The sequence below is a fragment of the Zootoca vivipara genome, chromosome 3, assembly GCF_963506605.1.
Source record: "Zootoca vivipara chromosome 3, rZooViv1.1, whole genome shotgun sequence".
Lineage (NCBI taxonomy): Eukaryota > Metazoa > Chordata > Lepidosauria > Squamata > Lacertidae > Zootoca > Zootoca vivipara.
In genome coordinates this window covers 23,994,870-24,014,796 of record NC_083278.1, presented here as the reverse complement: position 1 = coordinate 24,014,796, position 19,927 = coordinate 23,994,870, and the positions used below count along the sequence as shown (strand labels likewise).

General features: G+C 39.1%; 1 protein-coding gene across 2 annotated transcripts in view; it reads left to right on the top strand.

Annotated features, from left to right (window-relative positions):
* MYT1L (myelin transcription factor 1 like) overlaps positions 1–19,927 on the top strand; it is a 104,518-nt gene that overhangs the window by 47,389 nt on the left and 37,202 nt on the right. For both annotated transcript variants that reach the window (XM_060272462.1, XM_035109921.2), the window contains exons 7-12: positions 1,838–1,928; positions 4,913–5,020; positions 9,025–9,236; positions 14,170–14,172; positions 15,130–15,377; positions 18,870–19,106. In XM_060272462.1, the coding sequence (XP_060128445.1) occupies positions 1,838–1,928; positions 4,913–5,020; positions 9,025–9,236; positions 14,170–14,172; positions 15,130–15,377; positions 18,870–19,106 (899 nt within the window). The remainder of the gene's footprint in view (positions 1–1,837; positions 1,929–4,912; positions 5,021–9,024; positions 9,237–14,169; positions 14,173–15,129; positions 15,378–18,869; positions 19,107–19,927) is intronic.

Sequence of the window (19,927 nt, the reverse complement as noted above, 5' to 3'; positions counted from 1 at the left end):
ATCAAGTGAAAAAAGTATTTTTCATTCATGACATGACAAAGCCATAGATAATGAAGATTTGGAGAGAGAAGCTGCAAGAAACTTTTGAGTCTTGAAAGCACTTACTCAGTCTGGAGTTAAAGTGGAATGAAGGCATCAACCGCAGAGTATATTGTCCATTTTGTAGTCTCCCTTAAAGCTCGCAGAAAGGGAAATCCCTCTTAAGGAAACAACACTGCTTCTTAGCTGGTGTGTGAATCGAGCTGATCAAAGGAATTCAATTTCCAGTTTAGCAAGGCCTATAATTTTCTCAAACACAAATGTTTACTCAGTTGCTCAAAGCGGTTCATCTCCTCCCCACCACCACCACCAACGTAAATGGTAAACATAAAGCATTTAGAAAACATTACCAGTCAAAGAAGAATATAGCTTTAAACGGTTTGCATGTTCAGTAGTGACAAAAGTGAAAAAGGTGAGATCATCTCTCTCTTTCTATCTATCTCTTTTCCCCCTCTCCTTACCTTACTCCTGCAGTGCTGGGCTTGTAAAGCATGTTTCAAGAACAGCTTTGAATAGCAGAAAATCCAAAGTGAAGCTTTCACATCTTTAGTACACTGCTAGTAGTGTGGTGATGGTGATGAATGATGGTGGTTGTGACTATTCTTTAAATCAATTTTGCACAGGCTTTAATCCTTATGTCCTAGGCTCTTGTGTAAGCATCACACATGATTTTTTTAAAGATTGGTTCCTTTGAAATGATTAGTCGTCCAGCAACAGTGACACAGATTTGAGCATTTTCCATGTTGTACACATGCACACCAATTGGATGCAGCTCAATTTATTTCTAAACATTTTTTTTTAAAAAAAGTGAATGTTTGGCACATAATGGTTTTCAGTTCAAGTAAATTATAAGTACTGTCCTATTGTATTGAATCCAGAGACTTTGAGATCTGTAGGATGGGATCCCTGATATTTCAAATCCCACACTGGAAAATAGTGGAGATGCAATTTACAAAGTAGTGTGCTCCCCTATCGCTGAATTGCAGCCCCTCCCCAATGCTTGCTTGGTGGTGGAAAATGACAACCCATTTTTGTTTAAACCAGACCTTGTTGGCTCCTTTTATTCCTAATTTATCACTCCACCACGCCCTTGACTTTAAAATGTGCTCACATTCTTTGCTTATATTGGTTTCTCCCCCCCCTCTTTTTTTTCTTTTTTGGACCCTTTATGATTTATTGACAGCTATAGATTATTATTTTTTTAAAGCAATTATTCTGATCACCACATGAGTGTAACTGCCATTGAACTTTTAACAAGTGCTAGTCCTACGTAATCAAGGCAGTTGCGGGGCTCGGAACCAATTCCATAGCTGGGCATCAAAGATCTTTCTGGTACTGCTTTCAGCACCTCAGAATTCGCACACATTTTATGCAATTATGGACTCCAGATTCTGGATGCCCGTTTTGTGTACCTAATCAGTTCATTATTACATATATGCACCTTAAAACTGCTCCAACCTCCAACTCACCACTGTTCTGTTCAGTGCTTTTGCTCAGTGCTTATGTATGCAGCCTCCTGCTTCACTGTCACACCAGAGACACATTAATTGTTAGATAACCTGCCCTCCATAACTCTTAATGTATTAACATCATCCCCATGTTAATGAGTACCACAACACATCTTTCCTTCACCAGGCTTTTATTGGCTATACCTGTCACGTGTCTATTTTCAGGAATGCTGATCATTAATTAATCTTGCTTTGTACTAAAATGGCTTCCTACAAACTGGGACTTGAAATCTTTTTCTTCTTGTTGTTGTTTCCACACTCTGCTGTTTCCTTTCCTTCTCCTTGTCAAGTTCTTGCCATGCATGAAAACGTTCTTAAGTGTCCTACACCAGGCTGCACAGGCCGAGGCCACGTAAATAGCAACAGGAATTCTCACAGAAGGTAAGATGATGTGCTCACTGAGCTATAATGTAGGTGGATACCATTTCACAGCAACAACACCTCTGAAAGTCTCCTGACAAGTGTGTGTGTGTGTGTGTGTGTGTGTGTGTGTGTGTGTGTGAAGATGCTCTGGGCTTTAATTGAGCAGGTGGACTGATGTGCTCAGTTTGATTGTCCTTTACGGCTTATCGTATGGGAGGATTAACTCTGGGGCACAGTTAATTCAAATAATAAGCTATATTTCAAGGCTTGTCACTGTTTGCCAGCATTTGCCTTTCCTAAGCGAGAATTGAATATACAAGTTTAAATTCCTTCAGCAGGCTGCAATAGGTATTTTCTATCATTGGGGGAGAGGTAGCTAACTACCCTTCCTTCCCACAATGCTTTAGGCTGCTTGTGATCATTTCTCACCTGTATTTGAATATGAGTCACCTGCATTTCCGGTTGTTTTGAGGCACAAAAAAAGTAGCTGCGACAAATTTCTTAAAATGATCTGCTTCTTCACAATATGCACTTTAATATTTCAAAGAGTAGCCTCTTAACCATGATACGAATCCTGACACACACAAAAGCCCCTCATCTCTACTGAAATCTCTTTGCCACCTGATTGAAATCTAAAATGGCACTTCTGGAGAATATCACCGATGATACTAAAATAAGGTGTATCTAATCAGAACCAGAACCAGTTTCTTTACACCATGTTAGCCTACTAACCTTTTTTTTTTTGTTCATGAAGTGCTGTGGATTCCAGTGCATTGTGAATAACAAATTGTGTAGAACTGGAAATTATAATAAATAAATAAATAAATAAATACATTTCTATACACAGATAGTAAAGTCTTCTAGTATAAAGGACTAAAACAGCAGGATTATTTTCAAATTATCTTAAAATCCACAGGAAGTTGTTTTCTTTTTAATTTGCTTTTGGAGATGGTCCCATTCGAAGCTACAGAAGATAAAAGGGTTGGATCCAGACTGAGAATCCGACATAAATGGGGCTTATCCCCATTGAATTCAGTAAGACTAACCTCTGAGTAAACATGGATTGTGGTGTTCGTGATTTGACTTTCATTTCTATTGAAATCAGTGGGACTTCATTTATATATGATTGCTTTTATACCACACTCTTCCTCCAGCAGGGTAGCTCACAACATAGAATATACAATAGCAGCTTTTTAAAAAAATGAAAATAAAAACATTTTAAACCCAACTCAGCAGCGATAAATAATATAACTGGCTCCAGAGTCAACATCAACCAAAAACCTGAAGGCCTAGACAAACAAATGTTTTTAACCTGCCCTTAAATATAGCCAATGTGAAGGGCAACAACTAGCTTACTCTGGATCCAACCCACTGTAATTGAGCCCAGAAGTTAAAAATAAATATATCAGGAATCACAACTAAAGCACCCATGACAGATAAACTCTGCTTAAAAACTTCTAATGAAGGAGAGTCCACCACCTTAAATGAGACTATAAAAATATTGACCCTGCTTAATGTCCATGGCTTTGACAATACACTGGAGAAAGCTGTAGGATTATTAAAACACAATGTCTCAGATCCACTGCTTTTGAGACATCAAGGAATGCTGTTTGGCACTCCTCTTTCTGTCTGCATTATTTGATTCTCCATTCCTGGCCCCCTCTGCCATGCTCCCTAAAAGATATCTACTTTGAGAATGGGTGTTGCTGGTTAGCAAAAGTAATCTCTTGCTAAGAGGCATGGAGGATGTCTGAATGAATGAACTCCAGTGGTCATGTCACCTCAGTGCATGCCATGTAATCCATGGAAGAGTTTAGGAAACTTTGTCTACTGTATTGTGTCTTCTCTTAAACATTTCTATGGTTTTATGGTTTATTTTCCCCCTATAGAAGGGAGAATGACTTTCTAGATCTCAGGAAGATTCAGAGTGAAGTTCTGTTCAGAATTCTGCCATAAAGTGTATTGATTTCCTCTGTAGAAATTTTGAAATCAGATAAGCATATTGCAAACTATGACCAGATAAACAACTTTTCCTTTACCTCGTCATAATGTTCATATATATGCTACTTCCAGTGTGTTGTTTATTTTTCTCATAAACTGTTTTCTAGCAGAAGCAGACCTGTCATTATATGCTCAGCTCCATAGCTCCTGTATCCTCATTCTGGGTTCTTTCCAAGGCAGCTTTCCATCCATTTCAGCAGCAAGCAATATCTTCACTTATAGGCTAAATTCTATTTTGATTTACGATTGGCACAGCTTCATTTTGCAGGTCAGCCCCATCTTTACCAGTTGTAAGTCCTGAATTCAGCAAAACTTATGTTCAAATAAGCAGCTTCAGGGTTGCAGCCTTAATTTAAAAGCAAAACAATGATTGTGTAATGTGTTAACCTGCGTAATTTGGCCTACACATCATTGCCACTGAAATACCAGTGTAGTGATATAAACAACAAAGTTTTCCAAAGCGGATAATACTCTCGGCAGGATTGTTGGCAATCCTGCCGACAGTATTGCAAAGTGGAATTTTCAGATTTTCATTCTGTTTGCCTGGCAGTAGTGTTCTCCTGCACGTCTACAAGAACACGAAACTAAAGCAGAACTTGTGACCTATCAAGCTGATTGCAGCTCACCAGCTATTTATGGTGGTTAATCAACAGCTCGTTAAACTTTTATTTTTTTGCAGAAATTGTAGAACGGCTAAAACGGTAATATTCAAGTACCTGGCTGGCATGCCGCAATATGTAGCTTGGAAAGTATGTTTGGCTTGGTGGATCACACGCTTCACAGAACTTTTCTTATGTACAGTGGGATAGGAAGTTATTTTATTTTTAATGATGTCAGCCCTGTGTCTTTAAAGGCTAGAGTTGTGCATCGAAGAGGAGTAACTCAGGGCATCAGAAAGCAGATTATTTTGTTCCTGGCAAGCTTCCTCCTTATATTTACTAAGAAGGGCTCTATGAAGCTATTCAGGACACGACAATTACATTTTCTTTCTGTAATTGCAGCCTCTCGGGATGTCCTATTGCTGCAGCAGAGAAACTGGCTAAAGCTCAAGAGAAGCATCAGAGCTGTGATGCATCCAAATCAAACCAGGCATCAGATCGTGTCTTGAGGTATTAAGAGTTGCTCTAACACTTAATAGTGTATACCAGATTAATTGCATAATAAGTTAGCCTGAGCACTTTTTAAAAAAAGAGTATACGACCCTTGAAGAAGTGTTTAGAATTAGGGCTTCTGGATCCTGTTCTCAGCATTTATCTGCCTACCAATATACCCTGGGGGTGGGTGGGTTAATGTTTTTTTGGCAAATATCAATAAAGCTGAAAAGCTCATTTTTGTCTTAGGCATTGTTTGGTGTAAAGCTGCCTGCTGGAGTTCTGAAACTAAGAACAGTGTGAAAAAAAGTTGATATCTTTGGGAAATAAACTAATATTTACCGGTAAGTCTTGTTTTTTCCAGCAGGCGTTTACTAGTAAATATCAGTTTAAATGAAAACCAGAAGCCCTATTTTTCAAAATTTTAGTTTGCCAGTATGGATTTCTAATTCAAAAGTATTTTCATTCTTAGATTTAACAATGAAAACCACCCACTGAGGTTTAGTTGGCTTCTTATTCTCTCTAAAAAGAATGATGAAGTTACACCATCATATGGCTTACAGTTTTATTGCTGCCAATAATTCATGATTCATCTCATTCCTCAGGAATACAAGTTCTAGGTTGTCCTGTGCAGAACCTATAAGCATTTCCTTGAAGCAGTAACATTTCTTGGGAATCTTGAGAGTCAGGATCCTAAGGCTAAGTCCTGTGCTGTGTAGGTCACCCAACTGCTGTAATATTTTCTAATTAAATGCATATATGTAGATTTACACAGCATTTCCTAGGGAAAAAAAGAGAGAGAGTTTTCTGTCAGGAAACCAGTTAATTATAAACATTAACAGAATGGCTTAACTTGAATGTATAGATTTAGATTCTGTTTTCCTCTCTCACTATGACACGTCTAATGACCAATTTTAGTGGCCTGATACTGGACCATCTGAAAAAATCCAGCCAAACTCAAGCTCAAAGCTGAGGGTTTGGTCAAAACATGCTGGGCTATTTTGGATTCATTTCCACATGCATTTACCCACAAACATGATGTCTGAAGCTACATTTAGAGTGCCTTCAGATCTCTCATTAATCCAATGGCAATGCAAATCCAGTGGCAAAGACATTTTAATAGTATCGTCCATACACAAAAGAGAGCAGGAATTGTGTTTTAGCCTAGAAATCTTGTGGTGGTTTTTACTTCTAATGATGTTTCTAACCTTCATTCAAATGGTATTTGAAAATTCATTTAGTAGTGCCCTGGAACTGCAGGTTTTGTTGCAAATCACTCAATAATCTGGAAGACTGAAAATGCAAAGCACGGTAAAAACTTGTTACCGGTAATAGTGAATGCCACTATTTGAAAGCCAAACACTGCAGAGTTCCCCTGGTATTTTTTTTTCTGGCTTCTTCTACAGTCTAAAAATGGAGGGGGGGGGTGATAGTTAAATTAGGCGCAGACATCACATATGTACCAGTGTGCTTTCCCTGTGCCATTAGAAAAACAAGATTATTTTTAAGAAGCATGGCTGATTTTGTTCATCATTCAGAAATGCGATGTGAGTTTACAAATTTAGGGTTTGGTGTACCACATACTCTTCCGCTTCAGATACAATTTTGGGGGGAAACTCCTTTGTTGATCAAAACAACAATACCACAGATAACTCTTCCACGGCTGCTGCCAAGAGAAACAGAACAAAGCTGGTGTAGCCTTGCTATTGCTTTCGAACCAGAATTTCTTTAGTGCAAAGTCAAATGCCATGCAGAAGAAGCTACTTATAAGAAGCAGCACCTGAGCTTTTGACAGATTCCTCAATTAGATGTTTTGGCACTTTTGCTTTTGCCGCTGGGACTGTCGTGCCTCTCAGATCTTGATAGGTGATCTGAGTTACATTGTCACCTCAGATTTGACTTCATCTTAAGATGAAAACTCTGAAGTTCACCCTGTGATATTTGTGCTTGCTAAGCACGTATCGACTGCTGTTATTACCGTCAACTTGATTTCAAACAGAGTAACCCATAAGAAGTGCCCAAGTTTTTTGGGGGGTTTTCTTTGCTGCACACCTTGACCTAAAGATGTGTCCTAGCTGCAACAACATGCTTCTGCCTTTTTGTCTTCCGACTGAGCAAAATGGTGGTGGTGCCTTTGGCATCCAGAACTGAAGCCTGGTTACTTCCTGGGGAAATAATCCTTTTGCACTGCAAGTGAAGTAGGATACATTTTTAAAAGCCTTTTAAGAAGAAATCTGATTTACAGAATATGTGATCCAGTGTACAATTAGTATTTGTTTTGACGGCACAGTATAAGCAGCTTTTTGCTTTATTGATCTAGGTTCTGTGTTTGCAGAACACTATTGGGCTCTGTTCTCTCAGAAGTAATTTTCCACCCCAGCGTGTGAAATAAAATCAAAGTGGATGAGTAATAAAATCTTATTTATACATACGTATCTTTTACCTAAATTCCAACAAAATAATACTTTAGATGTCTAAAAGTTTATGGTTATGTAACATTTCTCACATTCACTTTGAGAGGCACAGAGCCAACCAATCTTATTAGACCATCTTATTAAACAAACAACAGTGGTGCCTCACTAGACAAACGCCCTGTAAGACTAATTACGAACTAATAACGAACGGATTTTTTGAGCGGAGGTTGCCTCACTAGACAAATTCGTTTTACGAAAAATTCGTCTAGCGAATCGCGGTTTCCCATAGGAATGCATTGAAATTCAATTAATGCGTTCCTATGCGCAATTTTTTTAAAAAAAAATTCAATGCATTCCTATGGTATTCGCTAGACGAATTTTTCATTATAAGAATTGACCCGTGGTATGAATTAAATTCGTCTAGCGAGGCACCACTGTAATACGTATCAGAGATCCCATCCATGATGGTGCAGTTGAGGCTTTCCTTTAACAAATTTACACACATGCATTGGAGCAAATCTGCCATCTGTATTTTATTTCAGCTTAGATGGTTTTTTTATTACATACATGATGTTTTTTTAAAATTTTGCATTGTTATATATTTACCATTTTATGATTGCGATGGGGAAGTACTTGAAAATGACATTGCCACATTTATCAGGGATGAGTTTGTCCTGCCACCCCTCACCTTCGAAGAGACGTGAGTTGGTCTCTTCCGGGGGAGGGGTTGTGTGAAGCTTCTAATTTTATACACAGTATTACACACCATGATTTGTTGCAATAATGAGGTCCCAGCGATAGTAAGGTCAACAGCAGTTGAAATAAGACCATAGATATTGCAAAGAAACAGCAAAATAGTCAAATCACAGAACTTTAAAAATGTCTGATCTCACCAAACAAGCCTGCTAATATGAGGTTTTCCTTTTATTCATGGTAGGTGAGAAAAAAGTATGTATAAAGGAGGCATGTCAACCATTATGCCCTCTTGGGGAGCTGAAAAGATTGATGGTACCAGCACTATCCAGCTCAAAATTTTAGTGCTGTTAAATATAGGTCCGGTGGTAGTATAGTTTAATGAATAAACTTCAGGAGGTTGGTGGACACACTAGATATCAAAGCACATGTGGACTCATTACCCACACCTTGATCATCCTAGATTTAGAAAGTATTCCAGGAGCAGGTAGGCCCTGTAATTGCTATTGCTCCAAAACTTATATGCACATGTAATATGCTCAGATAACTTTTGCTATCTCATTGCAGAGCTGCTGTAATTATGCTCCTCCCCTTATTGCCTTGTATAGCAAGGGAACATACATGTGTGTGTGTGCGTGTTGTTGTTGTTGTTGTTTTTTAATAGGACCATTTCCCTATTTCTTTTGCTATTAGCCACATGTGGTGTAATTATAATTTGTTTTCTCTGGGCATTTGTTGAAGGAAGGTGTCCTGCTAAAACACAACTTAAGCGCTAAAATAAATAAATAAATAAATGCATTGCTGCTGCTTGTGTGCAGTAAACAAATTGAAAGAAGTGTTACTATCAAGGCTTCAAATTGTGTATTATCTGTCTAACACACTGTACATGTTTGTTTGTCTTTGTTTAATTTCTAGGCCCATGTGTTTTGTTAAGCAGCTGGAGATCCCTCAGTATGGCTACAGAAACAATGTCCCCACCACAACGCCCCGCTCCAACTTGGCCAAGGAACTAGAGAAATACTCTAAGACTACGTTTGAATATAACAGTTATGACAACCATGCATATGGCAAGAGAGCCATAGCTCCCAAGGTGCAATCAAGGGATATTTCCCCCAAAGGATATGATGGTATGAGGTGCACACTCTTTAATCATCAGAAACCAATCTGCATCTAACCGTGGTGTGGGTTGTGCAGACCGCATCTGAGTATTGTATGTGTTCATGCCCATGTAATACAGCGGAAGTCTATTTATCTCACCTCCCTGCTTGTTAGTAATAAAAATGGTATGGTTTCTGCATTTTTCTATGTCAGAAATTTCAGCCTTGAGGCTCACAACCGCTTCTGCGGCCTGATCCATTAGGCCCAAATAGTTGAGGCACAGGTCGATATCACTTGGTCCTTAATTACACAAGGTTGACATATAAACAACTTTGGCCAACAGTAGGTAGGTTGCAGAAAAGCAACAATAATAAGGTTGGTTTTTTTTTTTTGAGCAGATAAGCAGACTTCTGCTATATTAAGGGAATTCTATTCATATGATGATGGTGTTGCCTGGAACTTGTTCATGAAAGCATATCAAAAACTTTATATCATGCTGGATTCTGGATTGCTTTGCCCCCCCCCCAAATAATGTCTAATGATTGAGTTTGGTGTATTATTGTTATTAAGTTTGCAATACAAATGGGCAGTGGCCCCAGGCCATGTGGTTTAGCATCCATTTTAATGTCTAGGAGAGCCTGACTTATGGGTTATGTAACGCTTTGCTAACTCACAAAGATAATGTGCTTGCTCTCTGAGGTTTGAGAAATGGAAATGTGTTGAACTTAGCTGCAGTTCCAACATCTTTTGTTAGTCATGTTAATTATGGGCCTAATATATTACCAAATTCTTGATGGGTTTTTTTTGGGCCGAGGGAGGGTAGTGCTGGAAAACCTGTAATTCTTATATATCACCTGATTCTGCTGATGACTGTACTTTGGTGGGGGGACGGGAGAGAGTATAATGATTGTGGAATATGGATTAGCACCGAGACTTCACAGGATTACCAGACCTTTGTGGGGAGAAGGAGGGAGGGGAGATGTGTGCCATGTTTTCACTTCTGTGTTTTAATACACAACATGTCAGTGTAAAACAATCTGCTTCCTAGCAGGGAATAAGAGGTACAGAAATGTCCAAGTGACAATCTTAACCATAGTCCAAAAAATCCACAATAGACCTTACATCCTGGAACAGACATAGAGTGAGATTGGTGTGAAAAGTAGCGAAAGATGTACGAACTGGAGCATGCTCGCATCATTTTGTTGCGAGGCAACCTTCAAGGTATAAGGTTTTGTAGAAAATGGGGTTATAAATTCTTTTTAAAAAGCAAGAGACTTCTGTTGCCTGTTTAAGCATGCCAGCAGTATCCAGAATAACAGATGACGCTTTGAGCAATCCTGTGTTTGGACTGTACCAAAATTCTGTGTAGGCAAAGTGGGAGGTGTGCAGTCTGCCCAACTTTCTAGATGCATCATGGTGAAGAGGGCTCGAGTGTTTCTGGGACCTGTTTGTATGGTAATTCTGCATCCCTTCCCACCCACAGCCAATCCTGACATAACTTAGATGATAGTTCACACTGTGCCTGGAGCAGCACTGTCTTGGAATACAGAGCACTCCCTATCCAGCTACTCACAACTCAAGGTGCCTAGCACAAGGGGGCACCAGACAGGTGTCAGCATGTGTGAGTCTCGCTAAGATCCTGAGGCCTTGTCCACTGTGTGAGAATGCCAGGTGCCGATGCCGATATGCATAATTAGACTCCACAACAAAATTCTGTGGTAGCGTTCTTTTTGTATGTAACAAACATAGATAACGATATCAGGTTCCATTAGTTGGACTGATTGTGCTCTCTTGTTATTGGACACCTAAAACTCTTAATTTGGGGGAAGACATGAAACGCAGGTATGAGACACATACACACCCACCTTTTGAGTTCTTTTTTATTCTAAAAACAAACAAACAAACAAACAAACAGTATGAGTATATAGTGAAAAACAAGTCTACAATATCTGTTATCTGACAAACTATGGTAATGCCACACACAAACCATTTTTCTCTCCAGTCATGGATTTCATTTGCAGAAGCAGGGCAGTAGATGGCAACCACCTAGCCATGATTTTACTTTCTCGTGTCAATTTATACACAAATTTAATAAAAACCGGTGTGAACGAGTTTTTGAGGAACTAGTAGGATTTCGAAAGGGATTACAGCTATTGTGCGTATGCACTGAAGCCTTCACACACAAGAATTGGCATGGATTATGTCTTCATAGTTTGTATAAATTAAGGTGTAGTCAGGACCAAGGAATTACCCTTTTAGGACCTCAGTTCACTAAAGAACTTAAGCATTCTTAGGGGAGCCCAGAGGCCTGAGAACGTGCTTAAGATGTAGGCTTATTCAGTGAGGATTTGTTGAACTGGATTGTCAGTGATGGAGAACATCTAAATGGGGCTTATCTACACTGTGCAAGGTGAGAGAACATTTTATTAATAAGTATGAACTGAAGTTGGCATGTATTGTATGCGAGGCATAAAAAGGTGTAGTGATGGTTAGTTGTATTGATGTTAGTGTTGAAAGTATAAAGTGGCTAATAGGGGCCATCCAAGACATTTTGCTGCCTGAGGCAGAGCAGCAAATGGTGGCACTCTTCAAGTCAAGGTGCATAGTAACCAAGACTGGCCAAGTTATGTTGGCACATGCAGAAAATACCACAAGCATCTCTCCCTCTCCCTAGCAAAAAAAATATGACAATAAATTAAATATTTGCTGCCCTTTCGTGACAGCCGAACTCATCCACCTGAGCCAGCCACCTCACTCTGCCTAATGGTAGGGTCAACCCTCAATGTAAGGATTTGTATCCAACAAAGTCATTGAACATGACAAATGACTTATGCTCACGCAGTAGAACTTTTCCTCCCCTTCCACAGATACACCCAAAACCTGCTCTTGAAGGTTAGGGAGAGCAGATCGGGCAGGAGAGGGGAGAGGGAGAGGAAGTTCTATTGCATGAACAGTATTTGTTCTGCTCATGCAGTCACACTGTTGGATGCAACCTTCAGTCCTGACACAAATTTCTTCTCTTATCTATTCACCTCTATTTAGAATTAAGCAAGAAAAGAAGATCACTGGATGAGAATAGCTATAATTCCATCAAAGCACATCCTTGTTAGGCAGAAGTACTTGGATTTAATCCAACCAATGTTGTGATTGCACTGCTGGTGCTACTAATGAGTAGTATATTATGCTTCAGCAGCAAGCTAGTGTATAATACAGAAGTAAGCTTTCCCTGGCCCAAGGAACTTACATATGACCAGGGAACTTACATATGGTTTTGTACAACTTGTGGTATAAATAGATATAATTCTAATGGTCATATCCTTATCACCCCTTCTCCTTATATTTTGTTTAAAAATATATGCTTAGCCAATCCCTCATCACATCACCCATGGGTTACAACATACTGGAACTGAAAACTACAACAATTTGAAACAATTATGAGACAATAAAAACAGAACTCTAAAATTCAGTCATGGTTCAGTCACAAACGGAAGCAGTGGCCAACTTTCCATAACTGTACTTAACAATCCATAAATGTCTGGGCAAATAAACAGGTCTCTGTTTGGTGCCAAAATGCCATAAGGCAGACATGTTTCCAGGGAAGGGACAGTCTACAACTGGGGAAGGTGTCAACACAGAGAATGCATTTGTTTTCAAGTCTCAAGCAAGCAACAAAAGTACTGTAAGGGTTTCTTGAGCTCCGGCTGATGACCTTTATGGTTGATGATGGGCTGGGTTCAACTTGGCAGATCACAGGTTGTGCAATAGAAGCAAATAAGGGACTGGATACAGAGGAGTTAGAGGTTTAATAATAAGGAAATGAGGAATGACTTGCGGAAAGTCAAAAGGAGTGGGAAGAAGAAACAGATTTGTGCTGACATTCTTTAAACAAATTAATTGTGCTTTCTTTTCAACCTCAGTTTTTTTTCTTTCTACATCTTTACTATTGTACACATAACATTTCTTCTGTCCCCATGAAATTGTATCATGTGTGCATGTAGCAAGCAGATGTATTTGGCTGTATAGTTAATACACCAATGGATCTCTGTAGAGTTGATGGCGTATTGATTGCTGAATTGTAATTTTTTCATTATGTTGATGTCGGAGATGGAAAAAGAAATATAGTCTAAAGTATTTTTGTAGTGTATGAGGTGAAGCTGAGTTTTCTCCTCTTCAGACATGCCCCAACATTACCCCCATAGCATTCATATTGTCAACAAATTATATATTGAGCCATATTGATTATTTCAGTATTACATTGACAAATTATGGGTGAAGCTGTTCTCTGAATAGACAATGTTGTCTAAATATCTGTGATTATTTTAGTATCTGGAAATTAAGCATCAGTTTATGGTGCCAAATGGTCAAAAATGAAAATTGAGCAAAGGGTTTGGCATATTAACTGAGGAATGTTTGAGCTTTTGTTAATATCGAGGCATAGCTTGTGTCAAAGATCATCAGAAAAAATGTCAGGTGATCAATGTGTGCTCAGAACATAAAGTAGTGACAGTAAGGAGGGTTCTTTTTTAAAAAATAAAATAAAATTAATGATATTGGTATAGTATGCCGAAAGGCACGCAACTTAGATTCTAAGTTCTAAAATCAAATGGTTTGAATCACTATGACCACTTCTAAAACAGAGAGACTGCCTGGGCCAGGGAAGCTTAGGATCTGTTTGTGCATAGGCTTTCGTGGGACCCAGACATTGCTTTGAAACTCCCATTCTTCCCTCCATCTGCACCATGCACAGGCAAAACTAGATGTTGATATGGAAGATTTGTGAAAAGGCTCTTTGGGACAGACAAAAGACAGCATTTCTTCACACAGGGCATAGCTAAACTATTGGATTTGCTCTCACAAGGGGTAGTGATGGCCATGAACCTGGATAGCTTTAGAAGAGGCATAGACAAAGTGTGGAGAGGTCCTTACTTGTGAGCTTCCTGTGAGAAAAGAATGATGGAGTAGATGGTCCTTTGGCCTGATCCAGCAGGCTTCCCTTCCGTTCTTGTCTCCTGAGGCTTTTAGAAATTAAATAGTCATTGCAATTGGCAGGGGAAGGGGCTGGATTCAGATCAAAAACATAGAACTGGGATAGGAAATTTTACCCCTTAACGCTGTGCCACTTTCCTGATTATATTCTTGCCCCAATACCATCTATTTGCCCCACAGGCAAAACTTTCAGGTACCATGGTTTTTGACATTACATCTGAACCAACCTTCGTATATTAGACACTGTCAAAAAAAATTGTGTCAAGACATAATAGCTTTTAATATTTCATAATCATTTGGCTGGGTAGGTGAGAAAGGAATTCCAGTAGTTCCTGGTTCAGCTAATGAAGGGGTGCCTTCTTAATGTACTGTTTAGGTTGCAACACTTTCAAAGGCAACACAGAGGAGATCAAGCATATTATCTTCTCGGTGAGCTTTTTTTCTGTCAGGCCCCCAGAAAATAGTGTGAATTAGGAGCTTTGTACAAGTTCTCCCGTTTTCCTGGGGCAGTGCATTCCTTCTCCTGCCAACAGTTAACAGAGAGGGTGTGTGTGTGTGTGTGTGTGTGTGTGTGTGTGTTAAAGCCCTCCTTGTAGTGCATTCTGCATATTTTGCTTGCTATAAAACTGATCTGAGTGTTGCTGCAGAATACTGTGGAGATTATCACTCTGCTTCCTTTCAGAATCGCATCTAGGTTTCTTGTTGAAAAGAAGCCACACTCAAATATCATAAAATTATCAGGAGTGATTCCCTTACTTACACACACACACACACACACACACACACACACACACACACGCAGGGTTCCCCCCTCCCTTAATAGTCTTTGCAGTTCCTTTTGAACACCATTCTCTGCAGATTTGTATTGCTTTTTTTCATGTACGTACCTAAGTGCCGGCCCTTTTGAGTCATCCTTGTCATATTTCCTTCCCACAGCAAAACGTTACTGTAAGAACTCGAGCCCAACTAGCAGCACAACAAGCAGTTATGCCCCTAGCAGCAGCAGCAATATGAGCTGTGGAGGAGGCAGCAGCGCCAGCAGTACCTGCAGCAAGAGCAGCTTTGACTATACCCATGACATGGAAGCAGCGCACATGGCTGCTACTGCTATACTGAACCTTTCCACTCGTTGCAGGGAGATGCCTCAGAACCTCTCCACTAAACCTCAGGATCTCTGTTCCAGGGTAAAAGCAAACAAACCTGTGCCTCTATATCTCTATGTATATTTGTTTGTTGGATGGGGAAATGCATAACGCTTTATTGTCTGCACTGGCATAATACTAATCATCTATGATAAATGCAGCAAGAGCTTCCAAGGATGCTTAATCTTGTTCTCCATATAAATTCTAGCAATGACATTTTGCAGCTTTGCTACGGCAGTCCAGCAGCAACCATCTGATATGATCTAGCTCAGAATACAGAGTTTAAAAAAAAACAGGGTGGGAACGAATAAAAAGCCTGCTGTTATTGTTGAATGTTTCCTTAACTGGTGAGGTCTGCTAGGACTACAAAGGTTGTGTCAGCTGAATTCACTGAACAGTCTGTGCTATAGCTTTAATGTGCTTATTGGTGTATTATTATTTTTAAGTTAAATTATAATTTGGCAATGGATTTGTTTTGCATGGCAAGTAAGAGTGGCTTGGCGCAGCGGAATTGGCTCCTGAATAGGCCTACATGGGGCCACTTTCATAATGTGTGTTCAAATAAACATCAGCAGGGCAGTAGGAAGATTAGTGACTTTGCCCCACAACTTCAAACTTCAACCATACTCTACCTTGTTTGTTGTGTGTCTGTTTTGTGTGGTGCTTGTGTCTCCATGGAAACTGCTACGTCCAGTGATAAATATTCACTTAATAGTGTCTTGAACATATTGAAAAATCTGATCTAAGATTATTTTTGGAAGCAATGGGAAACATTTTAAAAATACATTCCTTTGTTTTCATGCATTAGTGTCTTGATGTTGTTTAAAAACTGTTGTTTCCAACTCTGACCCTAAGGAGCATTCTATGTTAGCAACTAAGGCTTGTTTTCCACATTCTTTAGTGTGGGACTTGAAAATGGCTTTATGATTTCTCACTTCTGATAATCTCCCCGTGGTGGTACTTGAGATCTGAGGGTTCTGCCCATGTTGAATGACCCCAGGAGTGGGGACTCGGAATTACTTCTGTTAGTCCTGTTGCTAATAAGCATGCAAACTCAGGTAGCCCCGAATACCAACTGCTTCCCATTGGATGTCTGGGAGGGGATAAGAGATCTATGCTTAGCTATGATTCCCAACAACATGAGGAGCTAATGCAGCCCTACTGCCTAATCTAAAGGCCTGTTTTGCTTGTGTATCTGTACACAAAGATGAGAACTAGCTAGTCAGAACCACACTTCTTACACACAGAGCTAGGCATGAAATCTGCCAAATCTGTACTCCAAAGCAGACTCACCTGATTCGATCCGGGAGAATCGTCATATCTGGGTCACGCGTCCAGCTTGGAATCGACAATCCTTCATGAGGGGGGACTGAGGACTACACTGTGTTTCTTCTGCTCTTCTAAAAATGATTTCTTCCCTTTAAAATTGGGTTAAATAGCAATAATGTTTACCTAGCCACCCCAAACCTGCAATAGTTATTGTCAGGTTCCTTGACACCCCCACACTTTGAATGGAATAGAGTAAGTACAAATACATGGAACAAATAATCAGGTGCTTAAAAACAAACCCCACACCATATGGATTTTAAAACACTTCTCCTTAAAAATTCACCTAGAAACAGGACTGGATAGACTTGATTCTACCCCCATGCAGAACTGGGACGGATTGAACTTAAGTGTGTCCGTCTGTCACTAATGCTGAGAGACCTTACTATGAAAATATAAAGCTGTCCCAGGTGTCTTCAATAGCCCTAGTCTGCAGGCTCAGCACAACACAGTAGTTCTGCACGGCCTGACACCACTTTCTAAGTTTTAGTGAACATTTAATAGATTAACAACCACTTGGCAAAGCCTAAAGGAACTAATTACAAAAAAGAGCAACTCTTACAATTAGGACCGTGTACTAAAATAATTTATTCAGACTTAAAAAAAAGAAAAGAAATAAGACTCTTAAAAAAACATCGTGAAGAAATTTCATTTTTAAAAAAAAAAAAAAAAAAGTTCAGAGAGTTAATGAGATGTTGCTTGTTTGAAACCATTTCCCAGAAAAACTATGCTTCCTTCACGAGACCACTAGATGGCTATACAAACAAACACTCAGAGGGTGAATCAAACCAAGTTTTTGAAGCTGTAAGTGAACTTTGGGTCTGGCAAACATATTATGCTTTTTGCAGAGAAATTTTCTTTAACAAGAGATAAAGATAAATGGATAATACAGCGTAGCCCAAAAGTAGCTATTAGAAATAATTAATGTCAATTTAGAGAAAAGGAGAAAGCTTTTGTTTTCATCTTACTTCAATTCATTGTATTTTTATACAGAAGAGAGGAAAACCTATTTTTCCCTGGCATGTAATATTAATCCAGTTTAGGTAGAAGATATTTAAGTAAGATCACTGGGAGATGTTGCATTTTCTTTTATTTTTTTTAAGTTAAAAGAGGATTCCCCCTTCCCCACTGTTTCCCCCTTTTATTAAAATCAAAATGGTACTTCTTGGAAGGTAAATGCCACACCAAATCACCATCAAGGAAATAATCAAGTTTAGTCTATTAAAAACAGTGTCCAAGCAGGATTGTGATGTATGATTTTTCTAGGTAATAAGCATGGGGAAAATATTTTCTCTTTTAGTGTCTTCTGGAAGCTTTTATTACTCTGAGTAAAGCAGGTTGCTATAACTATGAGGAAGCAGAGCCTTTCATGCCACGCTTGAAATAAGATTTTTTGGAAGAAAGGTGTTTCTCTCTTAAAATATGAATTGGTGTGTGCATTTTGGCTTTAGGAAAACAAAGGTTCGAAGGTGTGTGTGTGTGTGTGTGTGTGTGTGTGTGTGTGTGTGTGTGTAATATTTTTGCTTCACTTGCAAAAAGAAATAAAAGCGGGAGAAGAAAAGGTAGAAAGGCGGAAAGAAAATGCCTCACTTTCCCGGCACACTTCCTCAATCGCTGCAGGGAATGTCAGTACCAGTTTCATTTCCCCAAGCTGAGATGATTATAAAGGAGGACTTTGTAGAATGTAAAGGCAGTTTATCACTGAATGTCTGTGATGGGGTGTCTGTGTGGTTTGAATACATTTCCACTTTATATGGAGGTGGCAAGCACAGTACAAAGAGGCTTATGGAGGCCAGTCCCGTGAAACTGCCTGTTGGTGTTACTGGTTGAGAATGGTATGTTTTTTGTTTAGTACTTAAAACTTCTCTTTTCTGATTCCACAGTTGCTAGCATTTGAAAGGTTTGGTGATATTTAACGTTTAAGCTTCTGTTGTTGATTGCTCACCTAATTAAGGCACTCCAGGCCATATCAGATTCATATAGTTGTTAACTCAAAGAACTAGACATGTCAAGGAATTAAAATCAAGACAGCGGAATTTGCAACAAGAAAATTTTTGCAGAGATTTCTTTCTATTATACAGCAGTGTTGCCAGGAAGCAGAATTGTAAATGGAGCACTCCTTTTGGTTATAACTCTGTATGTGATGGGAAATAATTGATAACAACAAACTGAACTCTATACCCTTGGCATGTGTGTGTTTTTAAACAGAACCCTGATATGGAAGTTGATGAAAATGGAACGTTAGACTTGAGTTTGAACAAGCAGCGGCAACGAGATGGTTGTTGCACCATTTTGACGCCCCTAGAACCAATGTCGCCACAACAACAGGCTGTGATGAATAACAGGTGTTACCAGCTGAGCGAGAGTGACTGCTGGGATTTGCCGGTGGACTACACAAAAATGAAGCCTAGTAGGATAGATGAAGATGATTCAAAAGAAATCAGTGTATGTCTCTTTCATGCTTTGATCCATTGAATTTTTAAGAACTGGTGGCGGTGGTGGGGAAATGATTTACTCACAAGAGGCTATGGTTGACATCTGATCAAATCTTTTAACTAGAAATTGTTTTACGAATTATGTGCTTGTTTTCCATATCCTTCCGATTTCCCTTGCAGAAAGTCAAGGTATGCTTTGGTTATCTAAGTTCAATTTAGAATGAACACAGCGGACTGCAATTTAGTGCAACTAACTTGCCTAGCTTATGAACTTTGGTTGTCATATTCAGGGATATTAAGGAATGCACACATATAGAAACTGTTTTGTTAACAGAGCAGAAGGCATGTCACATAGATGACGTTGCAGACATTGAAAGTGGTAGTAAAGAAAGAAGACGAAGTATCTTGTTAGTTACTATATTTTCATTACAAATTTCCAAATGACAAAAAAGGTAGAATGTGCTGCGTTTTCAACTGTTGCTCAGAAAGGAAGCTTTTGGTAATCATCGGTGCTGCTTTATTTATGATTATGCTGTTTATCTTTTGTTAGGTTCTAACTTTTCCCTAGCACAATTTATAGTCAAGCTTCTGTAATATAGACATGATCTTACAGTCCCAGACTTTAGTGTCAAGGAATTTGGTGATGGTACATTCTGATTGCCTGATCTTATATGCACTTGTCCTCTGCTGTCATATCAATCTTCGTTCAATAAATGATGGCACAGCTTCTTTTTTTGTCGGGGGGGGGGACGGACCTTAAATGAGACATGATGGAATATGCTTTGTATACATTATCACTAAAATAGGAGAAAATACATAAAAGATAGTATA